The 22,360-nt window shown below is 30.9% G+C and overlaps 1 protein-coding gene and 1 long non-coding RNA gene across 2 annotated transcripts; one reads left to right on the top strand and one right to left on the bottom strand.

Annotated features, from left to right (window-relative positions):
- Positions 1-6,995: 6,995 nt before the first annotated feature.
- Positions 6,996-8,932, bottom strand: LOC106764530. Its single transcript, XR_001375929.2, has 3 exons — positions 8,721-8,932; positions 7,334-7,660; positions 6,996-7,187 (listed from the first exon to the last, which is right to left on the bottom strand). It is a non-coding gene; the product is annotated as an uncharacterized LOC106764530 (long non-coding RNA).
- A 10,830-nt stretch (positions 8,933-19,762) lies between these two features.
- LOC106764015 (bidirectional sugar transporter SWEET1) lies at positions 19,763-22,040 on the top strand. The gene is made up of 6 exons (XM_014648212.2): positions 19,763-20,060; positions 20,142-20,178; positions 20,309-20,404; positions 20,713-20,992; positions 21,355-21,474; positions 21,588-22,040. The coding sequence occupies exons 1-6, from the start codon at positions 20,024-20,026 to the stop codon at positions 21,765-21,767; spliced, it is 750 nt and encodes a 249-aa protein (XP_014503698.2). The 5' UTR covers positions 19,763-20,023; the 3' UTR covers positions 21,768-22,040.
- The last annotated feature ends 320 nt before the right edge of the window (positions 22,041-22,360 follow it).

Below are 22,360 nucleotides of genomic sequence, written 5' to 3' on the forward strand. Positions count from 1 at the left end.
TCAACTTTATATGTACCATTTAACGGTTAATTTTATAGATGCATGGTGTTATTGAATCTATTGTTGAACATTTTTGGGATTCTGTTGAGTTTGGGTTGTTTGCATGCTTGGGGTAGAATCTGTGTATGATTTTAGGCCCTGAATCTAGAAGTGAATATAATGAAATTGATGGTTGATGAATCTGGATGTTTGGGGAGTCTGGAATGTTAGAGGAATTGGTAAAGTAGATTAGAAAATGAACCTGTTTGAATTTGGATCTGAATTAGAATTTGTGTGGTTTGAGAATGGTTCTTGTCGCGGGGCTGAGCACTCCTAACCAGAGAGGTCAGCGCTGAGCGCCACTTCTTGGGCGTTAAGCGCCGAATTCACTTGAGCAAGTAGGGTCATTCGCTTGAGCGAATGACGTGAGACAGAAGGTCTGTTTTGCATGTCTTAAACTGATTTTGATGCATTTAATGGATATGAATTGTTATGGGTATGTTTGAGGATGTAAAGTGATATGGAAATGAGCTGTATATGATTATATTATGTTGAAATTATAATGAAATGTGACTAAAATAGGTGTTTTATGGTGAATGGTGTGTTGATATATGTATTCCCTTGAGTCTGCGTTGCTTTGGTAAGTAAGCAGAATATGATTATTGTGCTACTTTAGTAAGTAAGCAAATTAAAATTGATGTTATTTTTTATTTGATAATGTGTTTGTATAATATGCATGTTGTGCATGACTGAGTTAGAATTATTGGTTTGTGCTACTTTGGTAAGTAGACAGAGGAATGTTGGTCTGTGCTACTTTGGTAAGTAGGTAGAGGAATGTTGGTATATGCTACTTTGGTAAGTAGACAGGATGGTATGATGGATGAAGAGATAAAGAGAATGATATAAACTGTGTTGCTTTGGTAAGTAGGCAGAGTGATTAGATTGTGTTGCTTTGGTTAGTAGACAATGTTGTCTTATTGCGCTGCTTTGGTAAGTAGGTAGGAGAACTTGCATTGTACTATTGTGGTAAGTAGTTAAAAGGATGAAAAGAAGAATTTGTTATGAATTATGCTACTTTGGTAAGTAGTTGGAAGGACCTATATTGTGTTACTTTGGTAAGTAAACAATATTGTAATAATATGCCGCTTTGGTAAATGGCTAGAGAGAATTGGTATTGTGCTACTTTGATAAATAGGCAGGATGATAAGATGTGGTGACACTTTGATAAGTAGGATGATAATGCTGTTGAACAGTAATATTGTTATATTATGTTCAATGGGTGTTCTTAATATGTATGAATTATGTTGGGTATTGTATTTATGATATTAAAGGACTGTGGATGATGTATAAGTTTGTTTCAATTAGCCCACCTTGTTGTTTGTGTTTGTGTATGTGAATGCGATGATCGTATAGTATGTGATCTTATACGGGAGCAGATGATGTGACAAATGGAGATGAAACATTGTAATGTAAGGATTTGCGAGTGGGGGACCTGAATGGGATTTTATATGTTTTTGAATAATTTCAATTTTTGTTGGAACTATAATTTTATTAACTTCTTAGTGGAACTGGAGGATGAAACTCTTTGTTAAAGTTATTTTGAAATGTTTAATTTGAATGAAGGTATCATATGATTGTTTGTTTGTTTTGAAAAAGAATTAAACGTTTTCGCATGTTTTTGGAAAAATAATGTTTTTGGTAACAAGTGTTCACCCTCCATAATCAGGACATGACAAGCACCACTCCTAGTACTTAACAAACCTTGCCAAGATTTCCTTTGAGTATTCGCACCACTCCTGGTACTAGATTGTCGCGCTTAGATTTCCATTCAGTATTCACACCTCTCCTGGTACTAGACTACTGCACCTAGATTTTCTTTGAGTATTCGCATCACTCATGGTACTAGACTACTCTACCAATATTCCTCATCTCAAACTGAGTTCAGTTGTAAGTATTTTTATTTCCTTCAAAATTACAATCAATATTTGCTTACAAGTTATTCAAACTATTACTCTCGTAGAGAGGATGTAAATACAATACAAAGCAGTATAAACACTCGCATGTATTTGTCTCTTCTTTCTTCTAAGTAAGCAATATAACAATGAAGCTCAAGACTATTTCTTTTTCTTTTTGCTCTTCTCTTCTCTTCTCTTTTTCTTTTTTGCAGCTCAGATGAACTCTTTTTCTTGAGCTCTTTCTTCTCTTTTCTTTTGAATGATTCTTCGGATGGATATTTCATTGAAAGATTTTTCTTGTCTATCCTCTTAAGTTATCCTCTTTATTTTTCTTTTGAAAGTTCTTCTATTTAAAGGGTTCATGGATATATGTCTGTTAGAATTGAGCTTTTAGCCTTATACTCATGCTTGTACAACAGTCAGTGGGTAAGTGTTGGGACTTTGACAAGTGTACAAATCGTTTCAAGTAATAAAACTGGTAAGACCGAATATCGTTTCCCAAGAGACTCATGTCACCAAACAATCGTATAATTTCTATCTAACTTAGACTAAATAATGATTCCATATTTTTAGGTTTTGATGCAATTAATGTAAACATGAAACATAAATGATAAAAGTGATCTTTGATACTCAAAAACACTTGGAAAAGGATAATATTAGAAATTGTATAAATTGGTATTGTTGGGGGATGATTTCACCTACTTCACTCTTATGTATAGAGAATCACTTCCTCTTCGTTAATATGCCAATGTCAATCTACTAATTTACTCAAACCCAATCCCTTGGTAGAAAGGGCCTTGACTTCCTTATTAAGCTTCAATCCCTTGGAAAACCTAACAAGTTAATCCACTTTAAGAATTGAGATCTAAGACAACCAAAGGTCCTAGTTTTATCCCTAGATACAATTTCTTTTAGATGCTTAATCTAATTCCAAATTCAACCAACATTTCCCAATATCAAGCAAACCCTAAAATCATGCCATGGGTAGCAACTTCACAACAAGTATTATGAAAAGGAATTAAACACTAACAATCAATGAAAGAGACATATAATCATTCAAATCAATTGTAATTTACATAAGAGATATGTGGTTACATCAATCCCCAAAATAATGAAACTAGCTCTCCATGAATCGAGAACTTAAGCTTACAAATGGTGGAAATGGAAGAAGGAAGAGAACCCAAGGAAGAAGAAGGATTGTTCCCACAACTCCTAGCTCAACTCCTAGCTTAGCTCCTAGCTCAACTCCAAGTACTCCAGCAGAGAGAAATCGCATTTGGGTGCCAAAAGATCCAGAGCTCTTCGTGTTTTAGGGTTAAAAAGACTAAATTTGCCACATCAGCGTTGCCGCCACTTAGCAGTAGCTTAACGGCACCCTAACGCCAGAAATTCTAGTGATAGAGCACTCGGTGGTAGCCTAGCGATAGTGTTCCAGAATTCTCCTTTTTTTGTTGTTTTTCTTCTTTCCTTGGGTTCTAGTGCCTTCATTTGATGCATAAACTTCTTCCAACTATTTTAAGCACATAAAAGCAAGGATTAGTGATCAAAATATCTCATTAAAGCTTAAGGTGCAACCACTTAACAAACTAAAAGAAAATTAGGATTTACAAGGCAAAAAGCTAAGAAAAAGTTGACATTTTCTCTTAATTCATTACTGAAATCATGGTAAAATATGTCATTATCAGTAAGTCAACTTGTCAGAGTTTGCATGCTTTTTTATTACTGTGCTTAAGTAGGTTGTACGTTCTTTTTAGGCATGGGTTCAAGTGAAGAACATTATGTGGATAACTCCTCTGTCATTCACGTCCACTTTCAATATTTGACCTGTAGCTCTGTAGATGTGTGTAGAATAACTTATCTGCAAATAGTAGAGTAAATTATACATGCAAAAGATACCTTTTTTCTTATTATCTTTGTTATTTTTAAATGTTGAGCATTTAATGTCATTTAATGTTTGCTCAGAACAACAAAGTGTTTTTTAATTTCTTACCCTTAGGTAGCTTTTAACAATTAAGCACTTTTCTAAAAATACTAAGTGTTATATAAAGACTTCATCGTTGGACAAAGTATTGTTTAAGCTCATGGTGTTGTTTAGCCAAGTAAACACTTATTTCTTTTTGTTTTGTCTCTTCTTAGATAGATAATGTTTAACTTGTTTTAAGCTTTGTTTTATATTTTAATCTTTAAGTTTTTTAGTTTGTTTTGTCAAAGACACCGTCTTAACTTGTTTTGATTTTGAGAGCTAAGTTGAATACCCTTTTCAGGTATGATAAGCATCAAGCTTTTAACTTCAACTCTCTTAGACTCTTTATGCATGATAACATTTAACCCTAGTCTGGGTGTTTTGACTTGGAAGTTTTTTTTTTTTTTAATTTCCTAAGAACCTAAGTGTTTTTCTAAGTTTTTCTATGTTAGTATTTAAAGTTCTAAGTTTTTTGTAGGTTTTCTATATTGAGAGTTTAGGTTCTAAGTCTTGTGTTTTCACTCTAAAACTCTCTCACAGTGACTCTCGACAAAAAGGAAATGCTTTGTAGTGATCTCAACATAATGTCTCTCCATTAATCTCAAAAGAGAAGTTTAAAAAAAGTGGGATGCTGAATTTATAGGATATTTTGCCCCTAATTCATTTTTACTTACAAGGCCGATCGTTAGCTGTGATTAATGGATCTCTAGCCACATGGAGGCTCAACCTTTACAAGTATACCCCGTGCTTGAAGCAAGAAAAACATGGAAGGAGTCAACTCGTTGGCGTTGAGCGGTAGATGATTTCATTAGACGTAGGTTTGATAGAAACACGGAATAATCTCATCTTCATCAAATGCTAATGTCAACCCTCTAAAGCACTCAAACCCTAACCCCTTAGGTGAGAGATCACAAGTTTTCTTACTAAGTTTCAATCCTTTGATCACTCAACAAGAGAACCAGCATCAAGACCTAGGGTTTTAGGCAACTAATGGGTCATGTTCCATCCCTAGACCCAAGTTCCCGCTAGATTTCTTGTTTCAAGCCTAGGGTTCACTAGATTTTTCCTAAAACCTAACGAAATTGCAAATCGAGCTAAGAAATTATAGGGTTCATTAGATCTATAATTTCTCTCTCAATATGTAGTCATTGGACGAGTCAATTCCATTATTGAGCCAAATTAATTTGATAAAAATCCAGAGAGCCTAGAAAGGATTGGTCATTAAGGGAGTGAGAATGTTCGTTGAACAAGTTTGAGTTTTGAAAACTGCCAACTTTGTCTCACTATACAAGCTTCTGTGCTTGAGGGAGAAACTTTTGGATATGAAAACCAATGGTTGAGATTTTAAAAAGAAAATGCATGAAAGGCCAATTATAGTCAATATAGTAGTTGTTGTGTGTGTACAACAATTATTGTGTCTGTTGATAATGTTAATTCTTACTATTATCTAAGCTTCCCTATACAAGCTTGTGGGCTCAAGGGAGAGAGTTTTGGATATGAAAACCAATTATTGAGATTTTAAAAAGAAAATGCATGAAAGGCCAAGTAGTGTCAATATAGTACTTATTGTGTGTGTACAATAATTATTGTGTGTGTGTGTTGATAATGCTAATTCTTACCATTATCTAAACTTAATTTTAGTGGCAAAAATCATCCCTCCTTCAACTTATTACTTGCTTAAATCCTCACTTTTATCTTGGTTTTATGTATATTTATATTTTGGGCTACATTAAGTAAATAATACTCTAATCCCTTATTTTTGTATATATTTTTGTATCTAATCCTCCGACATATTGAAGAACCTTGGCGACCCAGAGAAGCAAGAAGAACATCAAAATAGGGAGTGCTTCAGATCCAGACGTTGGCCAAGACATACTACTTGTTGGGCAGCCATCGTTGAGCACCCACATCCTGTCGTTGAGCGAGCTCATTCCAGAGAACAACTCTAGTGTTTGTGAAGACTCTTGTTAGGCGATGAGATGTTGACAGGGTAAGTTTTGCCTTATTTCTTTTAGTTTTGCGAGGGTAGAAAGGTCTTTGGTGGTTTAGAGGCGCGTTTTCACTTAGAGGAGAGCTAGGAGAACACTATCTTCTTCCTCTTGGATTCTCCATCTTCTTCCATGGCCATTTTGTAAGCTTCGGGCCCTCCACAGAAATGAAGAGCCAAACCCATCTTGTTAGGCGCACTTGTAGCCATTAAACTCTCTTGTACCTTGTAAATGTTTTGATTATATATATGTCTTCCAATAAATGTTAGTCTTTTGTTTCTGTTGTTAATGCTTGCATATAATGGGGACATTCATGGCTTCATTTGTGGTTCATGGGGTTTTGGGAAGAATCTTATGAAACCTAGACTTAAAACTAGAGATCTAGTGGGGGCTTGTATCTAGGAATGGAAAATGGCCCATTAATTGTCTTAAACCCTAAATCTTAAGGCAAGTTTTCTTGTAAAGTGTTCAAAGGAATGATGCTTAGTTAGGAAACCTAGGCTTTTCCACATAGGGGATTAAAACTAGAGATTTTTAGTGTTTGATGGAATCTGTGTGTGCAAGAGAGTGAATCTGATGAAATCTACCCTTAGTAATGTCATTCCATACAATTTCGGACCTTTTCCCACTTTTAAGTGCCTCTAGTTACCAAAGACCACCTTTATTCTTTATGTATCTACTTGCTTGCACATAATTTTACATCCTTTAGTCTATACGAGTTATTAATTGTACAATTCTTTAGTATTTCATGAGTCTTTTTGGAAACGATACTTGGTCTTACCATGTTTTATTACTTGAACAATTGGGTACGCTTGCCTAGGAGTTAACATGTGTGTGTGTGAGAGAGAGAGAGAGAGAGAGAGAGAGAAAGACTGAGCAAAGTCAAGGCATGTGCCATAATTTATTAAGATTTTTTATTGATGTATATATTGTGTGGATATAGTTATTTTCAAGGACGAAGTACTATGTTGTTAGGTTTTAGAATGTAAATTGGATGAGGATTCCTTGACAAGATTATTCTATCTTTATTAAATATCAGACTTGTAACAACCCTTCTTAGAGTGTCACAGAAAATTTTTCAAAAATACACGTTCACATTTAAAACCACACATTTATTAATATTATACAATGAGGACGTCAAAGTTTTCAAGAATAATTATTGAATTACAAACCAAATCTTAAACTAGTTTAAAATTACAAACCACAATGTTCTATAATTTAAAATACATATTTAAAAGTCCCGAAGAGTGTTTCCCAACGCATCCTCACACTAAATGTCTTCACTTTTACCTGAAACATCATCTACTCCCGTATAACGACACGAGTTATACGATCATTGTAGACACACAAGTAGGGTGAGCTAACCGAATACAGAAAAACATAAGTTACAGATAAACCTACTTACGCACTTTGAATGTTTAATAATATTATTAACGTAAACATACTACCTTCACGTATACTTCAGACACTACTCATTTCTCATCTGACTCTAATCACTTCTCATTTCACACGTAGCTATTGGATTTATCTCGATTTTTACGCATTTGTTAAGTATATGCCAAAACCAGTCCCTCATATGGATCGCCGATAAGAGTCGTCCTACGCACGCCGCATTGGACATATCTCCCTAATTCTTCAAGGGCTTACGAGTAAAAACATTGGTGAGTAACATCCATTCACCAAGCACAATACTCAGCACAAGTCATAAACTCTTGGCGAGATATTTGTACCCTCTTGAAAAAGGAAAAGTAACAGGACTCAAATCCACCTATCGCCTTACATAGGCAAAAAGGAAATCATCCTTTTTAAAACCGAGATAAATATAAATCATCCCAATGATACGATAAGATTAGAGAATAAAAAAGGATTATCTATTAGACTCAAAGAACTCAACATCCATTAACTTAAATTAAGTCTAAAAATAAATTCAGAATAACGTGTTGTCTACTTTGACCTTTGCTCAATGTTTTACTCGTAATTTTTCTCTACAATATTCCGACTGAAGAGATTCTTGTTTTGTTGGATTCTAAACTCAAAAATCTTTTCTTGGACATCAGACTCGTAAAATATTTTTCATTACAATTTTAATATTTAAAATATTCATCACTCTTAACCTTTTTAATTGATGTGATATAATTCTGGTTCATTCATAGACATCAGAAAACTTAAATTAGTAAATACGATGCAACTATCAATCATAATTTCATCATAGACAACAAAAATATCAAGTTTATATATGATATAATAATACACTTCCATTACGCTCAAATACATAAATTTCACGTCCAATATAATACATTCAACACAAAAAGTAATGGTAAGCTACCATAAAAAAAATAATTTTAATATAAACGTTTTGGGAAATCAAGAAGTTGAATCTGGCAAAGCCGGTTAGACATCTTCTTATCCTTCTAGATAGATGTAATAGAAAAAGGATATACACTCAATAATTCATACAAACATCATAAAGTCCATTCATCCCCAAAAATCATACAAATTAAATATATCACAAAATAATTTAACTGACCATAATCTGTTTGATAAGAATTAGTTAAAAACACATCGAGTAGACTTCCAGGAAAGAGAGGTGCGTCACAATGGACAACTTAAGTACCAGGTCTTTCCTTAGCCAAAGTGTTCCTCAACATGTTATTAACAAATTTCTTATTCACAGATTCAAAACAACAACATAAAATATTATCACAGAAATTCAAATAGTTATACAACAAGCACATAGGTTTTTCATTAACAGTAATTGCACAAAATTTCAAGACATAAATAGTTATAAAAAAATATTTTATAATATAAAAACTTTGAAAGGTTAGCTCCCCTTACCTCTATTTCAGACTCAATTTCTTGTTCCGAATTGTTCTCCCGAAAACTCTCCAAAACCTCTACTCTTCTAAAATTTTCTTCCTAACTCTTTCTTCTCAAGATTTCTCACTTGATTTTTCCTCTCTTTGTGCAGAATAAGCTCTCCTCCCATGGCTATTTATAGTCCAAAAATTTTACTATTTAAATTATTTTTTTAATATTATTTATTATTTTAATATTATTTTATTAATATTTTAATCACCACTTGCAAAACCACTTGAAAATCTTATCCTTCCTTAATCATGCAACTCAGAGATTCTTATCCTCTCAATTTATTTATTTATTTATTTTTACTATTCACTTTTTACTATTCATGTTTTACTATTCACTTTTTTTTTTAACAAAACCTTCTAAAATAGGTTCTTAAAATTTTAAACCTTTCCTTCTGAAATTATTATAATTTTCTATCATAATTTAAATGTTTCTAACCTTAATTATATTTTCTATTCATTAAAAATTATTATTACTAATAATAATGCTAAAATTTACTACTATTTATTAGAATAAATATTTTTCATGGATATTACAAGACTCACTTAGAGAAAGATATTTAAATAATGGAAGTCGATAAAGATTCTTATAACCTGGATAAATGTGAGAGAGAATTTTATCAAACAAGTTATATATGGAGTTTACCATTTCATATGAGAAGGATTTAGTTCTAAAGACGAGACTCTAGGTGAGTGGAAGGTCATATGTCAGACGCAAAATCTTTAAGTCCAAACCAACACAAGAGTCTTTTAATGTCGGTTTTTTTGGGCTTTTAACGTCTACAACTGAACCGACGTCATTGGTGGTGACGTCCATGCGACGTCGGAAAAATAGTATAACCGACATCTATATCGACGTCAGTCACTGACAGGTCCAACGTCACTAAACATCGGTGTAGGGGGAAAATGGACGTCTAAAGACATCATATAAACGTCGGTCTTAGCAATAACCGACGTCGAAGAGGCACTAAAGACTTCGGAAATGACACTGACTGACGTCTAAGAGGTAATATTGACGTCGACGTGTACATTAACCGACGTCTAATACAGTGGTTGTGTTTTAGTGCAATTTTGTTCCCGTATTTGGATAGCCTAGTAGCACAATCTCCTTTTGCAAGTTTCCCCTAAAAAAAAAGCTTGCGTCTCTTGAATTTCTTATGGATCTTTTCAACCCAAAACCGAACCTGGGTTCTTGCTTAGTTCCATTTTCATCCGCAAGAAGAAAAAATCATGGTGAAACGATAACTAGGCAACGACCTAGGGTCGTTTTTGGGTTGAAATGATCAAAAGAAATTCAATAGACGCTGCTTTTTTCTGGGAGGCAGCTAGCAAAGGGAGAATGTGTTACTACGTTACCCCAAGAAAGGAACAAAATTGCACTAAAACACAACACAAAGAAAGCAAATTTTAATCAGTTGAACCAGAAGATAATCAATGAAAGACTAAACAAAGTTTAAACGGTAAGCATAAAAAAAAAACATGCACTTGGGATGCCGCAAGAGAGAAAAATAAGAAGAGTCAGAGAGAAAAAGAGGAGATGTCGCATGCGAGAAAAGGAAGAGACCGTAAGAGAAAACGGAGAAGAGGAAAACGATATCAGAAATTGAATGTCACAAAGAGTTTGCGCTTGTATTTAAAATGAACTTGGGCGTCGGTTGCTCCAGACACCGACGTCTATGTCGATATAGACGTCGGTTATCTCACTAATATGACGTCCAAGTTAACGTTTCATCTGACCTTTTGAATACCATTAGACGTCGGTGTGTAGGGGAGCCAACGTCTAGAAAAGCTGAAACGATTGACTTTTGATTTCCTGTCAGGGATGTTTGACGATTGTTGTCATGGGGCGCCGACATCTATAATGATGAACATAATTACTTGCAGGCACATAGACGTCGGTGCCCATTCTACCTGACGTCTATGACCCTCGAGTTTGGTGAACCTAATTAATTATAGGCACATAGACGTCGCTTCCACTGAACACCAACGTCTAAATTGAAGATGTTTTGTCTTCCGACCTTTCATTCAGGCCGTAGACGTCGCCTTTTGACCACGCGACGTCGAAGCGTCTGGGAATTAGGTAAAGAACATTAATTGCAGCCCCATAGACGTCGGCCCCCCGTGAACACCGATGTCAACGGACTATCTTCTCACCTACCCCTGACCATTAGACGTCGGTTTGCGCCAATGTGGACATCTACAGCGTAAAAGACGTTACCTTCACATAAAACTGACGTCTAGTTTACCAAGCAATTTACGATAATGCCACCGTCCACTCATAGACGTCGGGTTACCAACAAACCAATGTCTGTTGGGTGACGTTAAACAGCGTTTTTTCACTAATAAATATTTTCTTTTTCTTTAGAAATCTAATTCTATTATAATTGAAATATGTTGAGTAATTAAGTTATTTAAAACAATAATTAATTCAGTACAAAAAAATTTATATATCTTATTTTTAATATAATAAAAAAATTCACTTTTAATACAATAAATTTAATTTTCTTTAAAAATCATACATTATTGTTTTCTTGTTAGACTTGAAAGTTATATACATATACATATTGCATCAAAGGACAATATAAGATCACATTCACTTGTCTTTTTTACATTATTTTCATACTCAATGTTACAACTATTATGACTCTATTATACTCAAATTAATTGAAATTATTAAGGTATTAGTTACCAAATTTGTGTTAGACTATCAAGAAATATTTAATCTAATTTAATATATTTATTTTCATTATATTGAAGATTTTATATTAATAAAAAATATAATTAAATCATAACATATAAGTAAGTGAAGTATGTAATATTCCAAAATATAGTATAAAATACTATAGAATAGTCCTCACAATTTTAATACGATTGATCAGTCGACAAATAGAAATATAAAATTATTTACCGTCATCAAAATAACCATAAAAAAAACTTGATATATATACAAGCTATCTATAACCAAAACCACAAACAAAGGCAAGTCTAAAAAATGAAACTAAGCATATGTAGTTCCTCCATAAAGAGTTTGCTCTAGAAAAACCTCATCACCCTTTGATCACACCTATCGGATGATCATAGCCAAGCATAATGCACCAAAACATACAAGCAAATCACAAACAAAAGGATAAGCTAGCAATACAAACAATTCATAATACATCAAACACATGTTAAACCTTTTACACAAGATACATATATCACATTAAACCAACCAAACACTTTATGCATGACAACCCTTTGCTTGACTATCCGGATTAGTATGAATATCAAGCTATGACAATTCGTGCACTTGTTATAGTGAAACAACTGGCCCACCCTAAGCTACCACACAAGGTTAGTTCATTATCACTCGCCTTAGGCCAAGGTAAAGCTCCTAAATTAGGACCTTTTGTTATTCTCACAACATGCCTCACCCCTCTCTACTTGAGAATGGATGACCATTAGAATGTCAGGATGAACTCGAAGACTGAGCTTCCCATATTTATACTTACAATACTTGAAACCACCACTGAGAAGTTCCTCCTTGGAACCCCCTTTCATACCTTTGAAAACATTAAGATCACTTCACATTCAGATGGTATAATAATACATGAGACTAGTGATCATACATTAAAGAAATAGAATCACCCTTACAAGTCATCAGAAATCACACAATAACACAATTTTCTTCATAGCAACTTGATACTCACATTAAGCAAGGAAAACACCTTTGACACCCTCACCGACAGCTTCAGAAGGGTCCAAAACCTCCAAAACGACCTAAAAAACGTCCAAAATTGATATCTGAAACCCCGAATTTGAGATCCCGAAACTGAAGAAAAAAAAAAGCAAAAGCTGGCTGAGGGGCACTTAGCCCCACGAAAGGGGCGCCCGAGCATCAGACCCTTGGAACAAGGGCACTCAAGGGTGCTTGGGGGACGCTCGAGCCCCACGACAACAAACTGCACACTTCCAAACTGGTCTTTGATGCACTTGAGCTTTGTTCTAATGGTCAAATGAGTTTATTACACCTTATAATTAATGGAAAACCATATTTAGAATTTAAGCAAAGTACTCTTTTGATCATTAAATTGGAAACTAGGTGCACTCAATCATTTGATAACTCCAAAAGACCTAAACTTAAAACGACACCTTCTAACTCAAACTTCTATAAGCTAAGAGTCCTAACAAGTCATAAATTACTCTATGATAGACCCCAAATCATCCTCTACGACCCAAACCTCTTAATTTGAAATCTCATCATTCCAAACCCATAAAACTAACTCCAAATCAAGTTAAACTCTAACCGTCAATTACCAAACACTCTTGCATCACATTTATACCTTTCTCAAGGTTCAAAAAATTTTTAAATTACTCAAAAACAAACATCAAAACTCAATTACATACCAGACTCACTTCCTTTAAATTTTCACGTACAAAAAACCTTAAAATACCTTTGAAACAACATTATAAACACACTATAATGACTATTATTTCATTCTACACCACATAGTAGCTAACTCTCATAATAAATAAGTTACTAAAGACCTAAACAACTATCTTACTAAATATCCTAGTCAAATTTTATAAAGTTAAATTCATGATGATCTTATTAAGAATAACACCACACCTTATTAACACTGAGCTTGATAATGAAAACCTAACTTTTCTTCATAATTATAAATAAATATTTATTTATACGTGACGTAAGTGATCATCCAATCGATATCGTTTAAGAAAGAATCACCTTTCCAAAAATATATTTAATAAACTAAAAATAATTATTTTTAAAAGAATGAATTGCAATAGAACAAAAAAGTTGCATCGCGTGGTTACTTTGGAAGCATTCTCTTTTAAGGGGGAAAGGAAGAAAAAACATGAGACATGTTAATAATGCATCGTGGGTGTTTTTGTTTTTTCCTTAAAAATCACAATCATTTCAATAAGGTAATTTTGTTTTTATATCAAATTTATGTAAATCAGATAGTCGGTAATCTAAAAAGAAAATTCAATCAGGATCTTAAAAGTATATAGAAAAATATAACAGACAATATATAGGAATATATAAAATATAAATTCTGAAAATACATCTCACCATCAACGTTGGTTCTTTAGTAAACATTCCTTTTAATGACATTCTTAATGATGCTAATATGACATGTTAAGTGTCATGTACTATATTATACATAAATGAAGGACTACATTAGATAATTTAAAGCATTAAAAAATCCATCCTCATTAAATAGTCATGTACTTGTGTCTACTTCATACATTGTTAGTAAACGAATAAAGGAGTGAAAATATATGTACTTTTTTTGTTGTTAATGTATTGTACTATACCAACAAAAAGAATAGAATTATGACTAAAAATTGTCTGTGCTTTCATTTAGATTCCATATTACATTAATGGTTAATATTGCAGTATCCAAAATAGAATTGGTGCACATTCAAAGTAGTTAGTTGGGATTTAAGTGCATGCATAAAATATGATTCTGTGTAAGATATATGAGAATTTTTGTTGGTTTATGTATAGGGATGGAAAAAAAATCTGCGTCCGCAAATATTTAAAGATAAAATTCGTGATGGATAGTTGATATTTGTAGATATTTGTTACCCGTAATTCGCAGATAACGGATATTTTAATACTCGTTTATAAACGAGTCGGATGCGGGTATTATACTATCCGTATCCGCGGATATCCGCTACTCGCAAAAAATAAAAATAAAAATTTAATTTGTAATTTATTAATTTAAATTTAATTAAAATTAACATTAGTTTATATTCTACAAGATTAAATTTAATTAAAATTGAATTTTAATTTATATTTAATTTAATTTATATTATATTTTATATATTTTTTGTAATTTTATTTAAATTTTATTTTAATAATTTTTAAAAATATATATATTTTTAAATATTTGCGGGTATCCGCAAATATCCACAAGTATTCACGAGTTTTAAAATATTCGCAAATATTTTTTAAACGTCATTCATGTGGATAGTGGATGAATTTTTTTTTGTCAGGTCGAATTACAGGTAGGCACTATCCAAACCTGACCCAATCCGTTGTCCCTGATTATTAAACACCATCAACTTTTTATAATCTTTTTATAATCATATTAAATTTCACGTTTTATAACTTTTTTATTTCTCTTTCTATATTATAAATTATAAGTAGTTTCTTTTAATAAGATATACACATTAAAATTGAACAAAATAAGTGTTTAAATGATATATAATTTTAAGAAAATTAGATACTTGTGAATGCACAAGAAAAGAATAAACTAATCGAACTATGTAAAAAAGACAAACATAACATGGTTTTTATTTCTCACTTTACTAATGTTTTAAATTCTCTATCGCATTCAATGTGAATATGACAAATTGTCACTTTTTTAACACATCAACATTAATTTAACGAAAAAAACTACACTAAATCTTTTTAATTAAATAAGAAACTGAATTAAGAAAAAATAAATAAAAAAATTCATATTAAATAAATTCAATAAATATTGGCACAAAATTATATATTAAACTTTTCTTCTTATATCCCTTGTCATTGTCATGGGTTTATAATAAATATAGTATTTAAAAATTTGTTTTTATTACAAGTGCCTCTATCATTTATCATAAAAAAATATTAAAAGAAATTGTTTTATTATAAATAATTCAATCATATTTTCAATAAAAATTACTTTTAAATTTATGTTTACGCACGAGTTGATGTTGGTTTGTGTATTTATTAAAAGAAAATTTAGATATTCAAGAAAAATATAGTAAATATTTTTTAAGTTTATAATTAAGTTTTAAATATAATTAACCTTAAAAATAATTTATAGGTTTAGAAAGTCAATATGTATAAAAATATAAATAGTAGACTTTGTAAACATATAAAAGATAAAAACATTTGCAAAATAGAGTAGATTCTTTAAAAATATGTAGAATAGACCACCTAAAAATATAAACCAGTGTATGATAGATTGATGTAACGTGAATTGTTAGACTCGTCTAATCGATACATTGACAAACTCGTTCAATATGTGTTGTTAGACTCGTCTAATTAGTATATAGACACATTCGTTTAATGTGTATTGTTAGATTCGTCTAACCAGTGAATGGACAAACTCGCCTACATGTATTAAGATACTCATATAATTTACGTATAGAGAAACAAACTTGTGCAATATGTATATTGTAAGACTTGTCTTACCAATGTATGAACAACTCATTTAGTGTTTGGACAAACTCGTCTAATGAGTATTCCTAGACCTGTCTAATTAATGAGTGGAATAATTCATCTAATACTTTTTGCTATACTTGTTAAGTAATTGTATGGAGATATTCATCTAATGTATATTATTAAGCTTGTCCAATCAATGCATCGACTCGTTTAAATTTTTTTATACTCGCTCTAATCAGTACATGCTTATGGTCATATAATCAATGTATGGAATACCTCATCTAAATTTTTTTTTTTCATGCTCATCTAGTTAATGTATGGACAAAGTCTTTTATTGTATATTGTTAGACTCCTTTAATGATTTTTGTTATACTTGTCTAATCCAATATGCCTAGTTCAAATGTCACTCGAGAAGACAATTTAACACGTAAAAAAAATTAACACCATTTAAAAAATTGTATCCAATTATTTTTAAATTTGGAAAAAAAACATATCAAAGCTTTATACAAGAGTTAATTCGAATTTCACATTCAACTTTAAGGAATAAAATCATACAAAATTATTATTTAAAACATTTTATCAAGTTATATATATATATATATATATATATATATATATATATATATATATATATATATATAATTCATGCTAATTTTTTTATTAAATTACTTTAATTTTTTACTTGATAAAAGTATGAAAAATATCCAACAATAAAAATATTTATATATTAATTTTGTTACAGAGCATTGGTAAAACTGAAGATAAATTATTTTGATGATGCTCCAAGAAAAGTAACTTGAAGAAGATATTAGAATTTATTTTAAAAGCACTTTGTAGAATATAAATGTATTAGGAATTTATTTGAGCATGTAAAACTTAGAAAATTTTATATCTCTAGTACTGTCACGTATATAATCAATTATGAGAAGTTATAATCGATTATCCTGAGCTTTTCTGAAAAACCATGTTGCTCTGGAATAACCGATTATCACAGGTTCTGATAAGAACTATCCAAGTTTCCAGAATAATTGATTATCCCTCAGAATAATCTATTATCACTGTTTTGAAAAACTTGTAACAGACTTGAATAATCGGTTATAACTTATTACAATCGATTATCACTAACAGTTGTAATGTTAACGTTCAAATTCAGACATGTAGACTATATATACTTCTTGCAAACCCTTACAGGGCAACTTTGAGCTTTTTAAGAATACAGTTTGTTTGAGGAAGTTCTAAAAAACTAGTTCAAGTGCTTTGCCTGGTCTTGTGAATAGGAGAAGCTCGCGTTTCGTGTGTTGAAAGTTGGAGCGGTTCTCTTCGAGTGGGCAAGGTGGTCATCTTCTGGTTCGTCTGTCAAGGAAGATTTTAATATGCGCTGCTCTGGTTCATTTGTCGAAGGAAAATGTAGATTGCCCGCTTCCAGTTCGTTGGTCGAAGGAAACACCCTTTCGGTTTGTTCGTCGAAGGAAGGTTCTATCATTTTTATTTTAATTCACTTTGATTGTAATCTGTGATCGAATTTTCTAGTGAAACTGTTAATATTTTTTGTAGTGATTAACAACTGGACATAGATTCTTTTGAATCGAACCAGTATAAAAATTCAGTGTGTCATTTTTCTACTCCCTACACTCTTTACTGTTTTTGCACATCAACTGTTCGGTAAGTTTTTTCTATGAAAATTTACTTTTAAAACGAACTATTTAAATTTAATTTTGTGACCAAACACATTTTCTGCTAAATTAATTTTATTCTATTGCGCGACTCTATCCAGTGTATCCATTGTATCTGCCTACAAATTTAATATTATAATGACAAATATAATTTTTTGTTAGCAATATTTTTGTAATATAAAACTATTACATGACACTTTTTTACATGATAATGTAAATATTTTGTATTAATAATAAATTTATATTATTATTTTAAAATAATATTTTTTTAAGACATACAACTTAAATATATTTTGTATAAATTTAATTTTATTATGTGAAAAAATAATTAAAAATCATACAAGGATAATATTTTAAAATTTAAAAGTTGTAAGAGAAAAAAAATAATACTTTAGATATAAGTTAATCATTAATAAACAAAAAAGTAATTAAAAAATATGAAAAACTAAATTAAGAATGAAAGAAACATAATAGCAAAATGAATTAATACTTTAAATATAGGTTATTCTTTAATAATAAGTATATTAAAAATATATTAGATAAAAAATTTAATTATGACTAAAATGTAACTACAGACACCTATTAAAGTAGTAATTGTTTATTTATCTTAAAAATTAACTAATTTATAAAATAATTTTTAGAGATGCCTATCACGATTTAAGTTGATTAAAAAAAATTCATATGGAAAATAATTTTGTCTATGACAATATAAAAAGTTTTTTATTGTTAATAAATATATATCATTTTTTAAAATAATATTATTTTAAGAAATAAAAGTAAATATATTTTTCTAAATTTAACTTTATTAAATAACCAACTAATTAATTAGAAATCATAGAGATAACATTAAAAATGAAAAAATAGTATTAGAAAATAATAATACTTTAATATAAGTTATTTTTTAGTAATTTATTAAATGTTCAAATAATTAAAAATTATAAGTAAATAAAATTAGGAATAAAAATAAAGTATAAAACAAATAAGTTAATATTTTAAATATAAGTTATTTTTTATAATAAATATATTAAAAATACATTATAATTTTTTTAGTCTCATGTGTCTACAAGAGCACACATGAAAAGAAATCATTATTTATTTATTTTAAAATTAAAAAAATTTTAAAATAATTTTTAGAATTGCACATGGATTAAATTATATAATTCAATGTATAATTAACATTTTAGAGATTGATATGAATTCAAATTTGAAAAAGCAATAGTTAATTTAAGATCTAAAATAATAATTTATTAGATATTAAATGGTAGAGTTAAAATATATTGATATTTTAATTATAAATCGGTTTAAAAACAAATTTAATTGATAAAATAGTAAAATAAATTTTTAGAGAGAGGTAATATATATATATATATATATATATATATATATATACTATCTTTTAAATAATATTATTTTAAAAAATAAATTAAAATAATTTTTTTAAATTTAATTTTATTAATTATCAAATAATTGTAAGATAAAATTAAAAATGAAAAAAATAGTGTAAAAAAATTATACTTTAAATATAAATTATTTACTAACGATAAAACTACCCTTTCACACATACCAATTAACAACTTCCAGTGGATGACTCTAGTATTTCAAAGAGAATTCATAATTACACTTTTAATATAGTAAGAGAAAAAACAAAAGAGAGATACACAGACATCACATTTTTTATTCTATAGTTATTCAACACCAAAAAAGATTACTTTAAATATAAAACAAATTGAAATGAATAAATAGAAAAAGTTATAATATTAACTTAAGCATTAAATACGTATGTTTATAATTTTCCAAAACAAAATCACTTGTAAGGATCTCCATGGCATAATAAAAGAAAGAAAGTATACATAAATATTAAGAGTAAATGAAATTAACCATAATTAAGAAATTGAAATATCTTCACTTCATTATATCTCACTGATCAAACCAGTGATCATGGCTGATTTAGTTGTTTAATAATGTGAGTGAACATAATTTAAAATAACCCCAAATATCTTTTATTTTTCTTATTCAATTATTTTGTCTTTTTTCCAATAAACATATAATGAGAGGGAGCTTGAAGAGTTTGCATGTTGGCATCCACCGCATGAATGTTACATTATCACCTGCATTCATTTGGGTTTGGTGAATTAATATATAAAAGACACACACACTGTCTTTCAAATGCATAAACGGTTCTCCAATATTGAATCCCCATGGATAAGATCAAATCATTTTTTCTTCTTTATTTTAGACTACAAAGAAGTTACCTTTCAATTCTTCCATTTCCACACATATATATATATAAATAATCATCCCACATCCTCTGCAAAACTACCCCTCATTGTAGCCAGTTATGTGTTACCTACCGTTTCTAAAGAAACTACTAGTTCTTTAGACCACTTTCTTTCCCTTCTTCAACTCCCATTGATTTTTCTCTCATTTCCAAGCTTCAACACCATGGATAATATTGCGCATTTCTTGTTCGGCATATTCGGTGAGTTTTCCTCACATTTCCATCATTTCCATACCCTTCTTGCCTTTCTTCTTGTTTCTTAATTTTCTTTATGTGGTGTAGGGAATGCTTCTGGTTTGTTCCTCTTCTTGGCCCCAATGTATGCTTCTCATAACTCTTATCTTTATCACCCCATCTTGTTTTTTTTATTATAATTCACAAAAGAATCATCCTTTTGTGTGCGTAGGTTACCCATTTGACAAAATTCATGACAAGTTTGGTTTTTGCAGAGTAACATTCAAGAGGGTCATTGCCAACAAATCCACAGAGAAGTTCTCTTGCGTTCCTTACCCTATGACACTTCTCAACTGTCTCCTTTCTGCTTGGTACCTTTCTCCCTCACTTCTTTACTCAGAATCAACCGTTTTTCATTTTATTCTGCATCATCCTCATATAAATATGATCGGGAAGAGGGACATAATATTTAGTACTTTCAGTTAAGGAAAAAAAAGCTGCATAATTTTGTCAAATCATGGTTGAATTTTCCCTCTCATCGGCTAAATCTTTTCTTAGTGATCATTAATTATTCAGGTTCTTTCTCATAAGATACATGTCTCTGCATATTTTGTAACAGTGAGTTCAATCTGAGAAATGAAAGTTTCTGATTCTTTTGATTGTATTCTACAATACACAGGTATGGTTTACCCTTTGTGTCCCCACACAACATTCTAGTATCAATAATCAATGGCACAGGTGCTGCAATTGAGATCGTATACGTTTTCATCTTCGTGGTGTTTGCACCCAAGAAAGAGAAGGCAAAGATTCTTGGTCTTTTCTCGTTCGTGGTGGCAGTGTTCTCTGGTGTTGTTGTTGTGTCTCTGTTGGCTCTGCATGGAAACACCAGAAAACTCTTCTGTGGCTTCGCTGCTGCAATATTTTCCATCATCATGTATGGGTCACCTCTCTCCATCATGGTAAGCAAACTTCAATTTCTATATCGAATAATTTCATCACATCCTTATCATGTCATCATGGCATGGCCAGCTTGCCCCCTGTCTCTTCATTTTCCCTTTTCCTCTTTTGGCAAGTTACTTTTTCTCATCTTGTCTTTCTTTGTTAATCATTATTTTAAGAGTGTTCCACATTGTTTTCTTCAGCCACACACAAAGGCTAATATCGAGAACCAAACGTTATTTAAGGACTAATAATAAATATACATATTCATTTATATATATATATATATATATATATATATATATATATATATATATATATATATTTTGCAGTGAGATTTGTTTTCATACTTAGTGTTGTTTGGCATTATGTGTGGGTGCAGAGGCTAGTGATCAGAAGCAAGAGCGTGGAGTTTATGCCCTTCTTTCTGTCACTGTTTGTGTTCCTTTGTGGCAGTTCCTGGTTCATCTACGGTCTACTTGGTCGTGACCCATTTGTGGCTGTAAGTTGCACACCACACAGATTCTTTTATATGCTTCATCAACACAACAGAAACCCTTTTTGTGGTGATGGATATTCATAACTGAACAAACCCTGTTTTGTTACGTACTGTAGGTACCTAATGGCGTGGGTTCAGTCTTGGGAGCGACGCAGCTAATACTCTATTTTATATACCGTGACAGTAAAAGTGATCCGAAGAAGGCAACGGCAACGGCAAAAGAAGAAGAAGGAACCGTGGAAATGCCGAACCATACCAACTCCAATGGAACAGCTACGCAAGAGGAACGCGTATAGAGGGACACCTTCCGGCGTTAAGACCACCACCTCTTTGATTTCGACAGTGCTTTATACTTTTGTTGTTGTTTGTTGTTGTTGTCTCTGTTTTCTCAATGATTTGGATCTTCTTACAGCTTTCGTTTTGATAATGGTTTTGTTAGGTTAGGCATTGTTGCTTGTGTTTCTTTTGTTTGTTTTCTTTTCTTTCTTTCTCTCCCATGGCGTAAACACTTTTGTGATTCGATGAAGTTTGAAAGAAGAAAGGAAAATGTGAATATGTTTTGTTGGTAACCTTCTAGACCAATTTGTTTTTATTTTTTTTAATTTGTTGAGGTATACACAGAGTAACTTTTGAATACTATATATAAACTCAAAAGTTAGCCGAATAATATATAATATATTACATAAAACATTTATATAAATAGTTTTTTTCTTAGATCAGTATTAAATTTTCGGCAACCAAATTCCAAACTGTAATTAAGAAAAAATGATTAAAAAAGAAATCATAATTCAATTTTCGAAAACCTGAATTTTGAATTGAATTTTAATTTTTTTTTCTATTAAAAATAAAGGAGGAAGAGACTTTTGAATAAAAATAATAATTATAAAAA

The sequence above is a fragment of the Vigna radiata genome, chromosome 6, assembly GCF_000741045.1.
Source record: "Vigna radiata var. radiata cultivar VC1973A chromosome 6, Vradiata_ver6, whole genome shotgun sequence".
Taxonomy (NCBI): domain Eukaryota; kingdom Viridiplantae; phylum Streptophyta; class Magnoliopsida; order Fabales; family Fabaceae; genus Vigna; species Vigna radiata.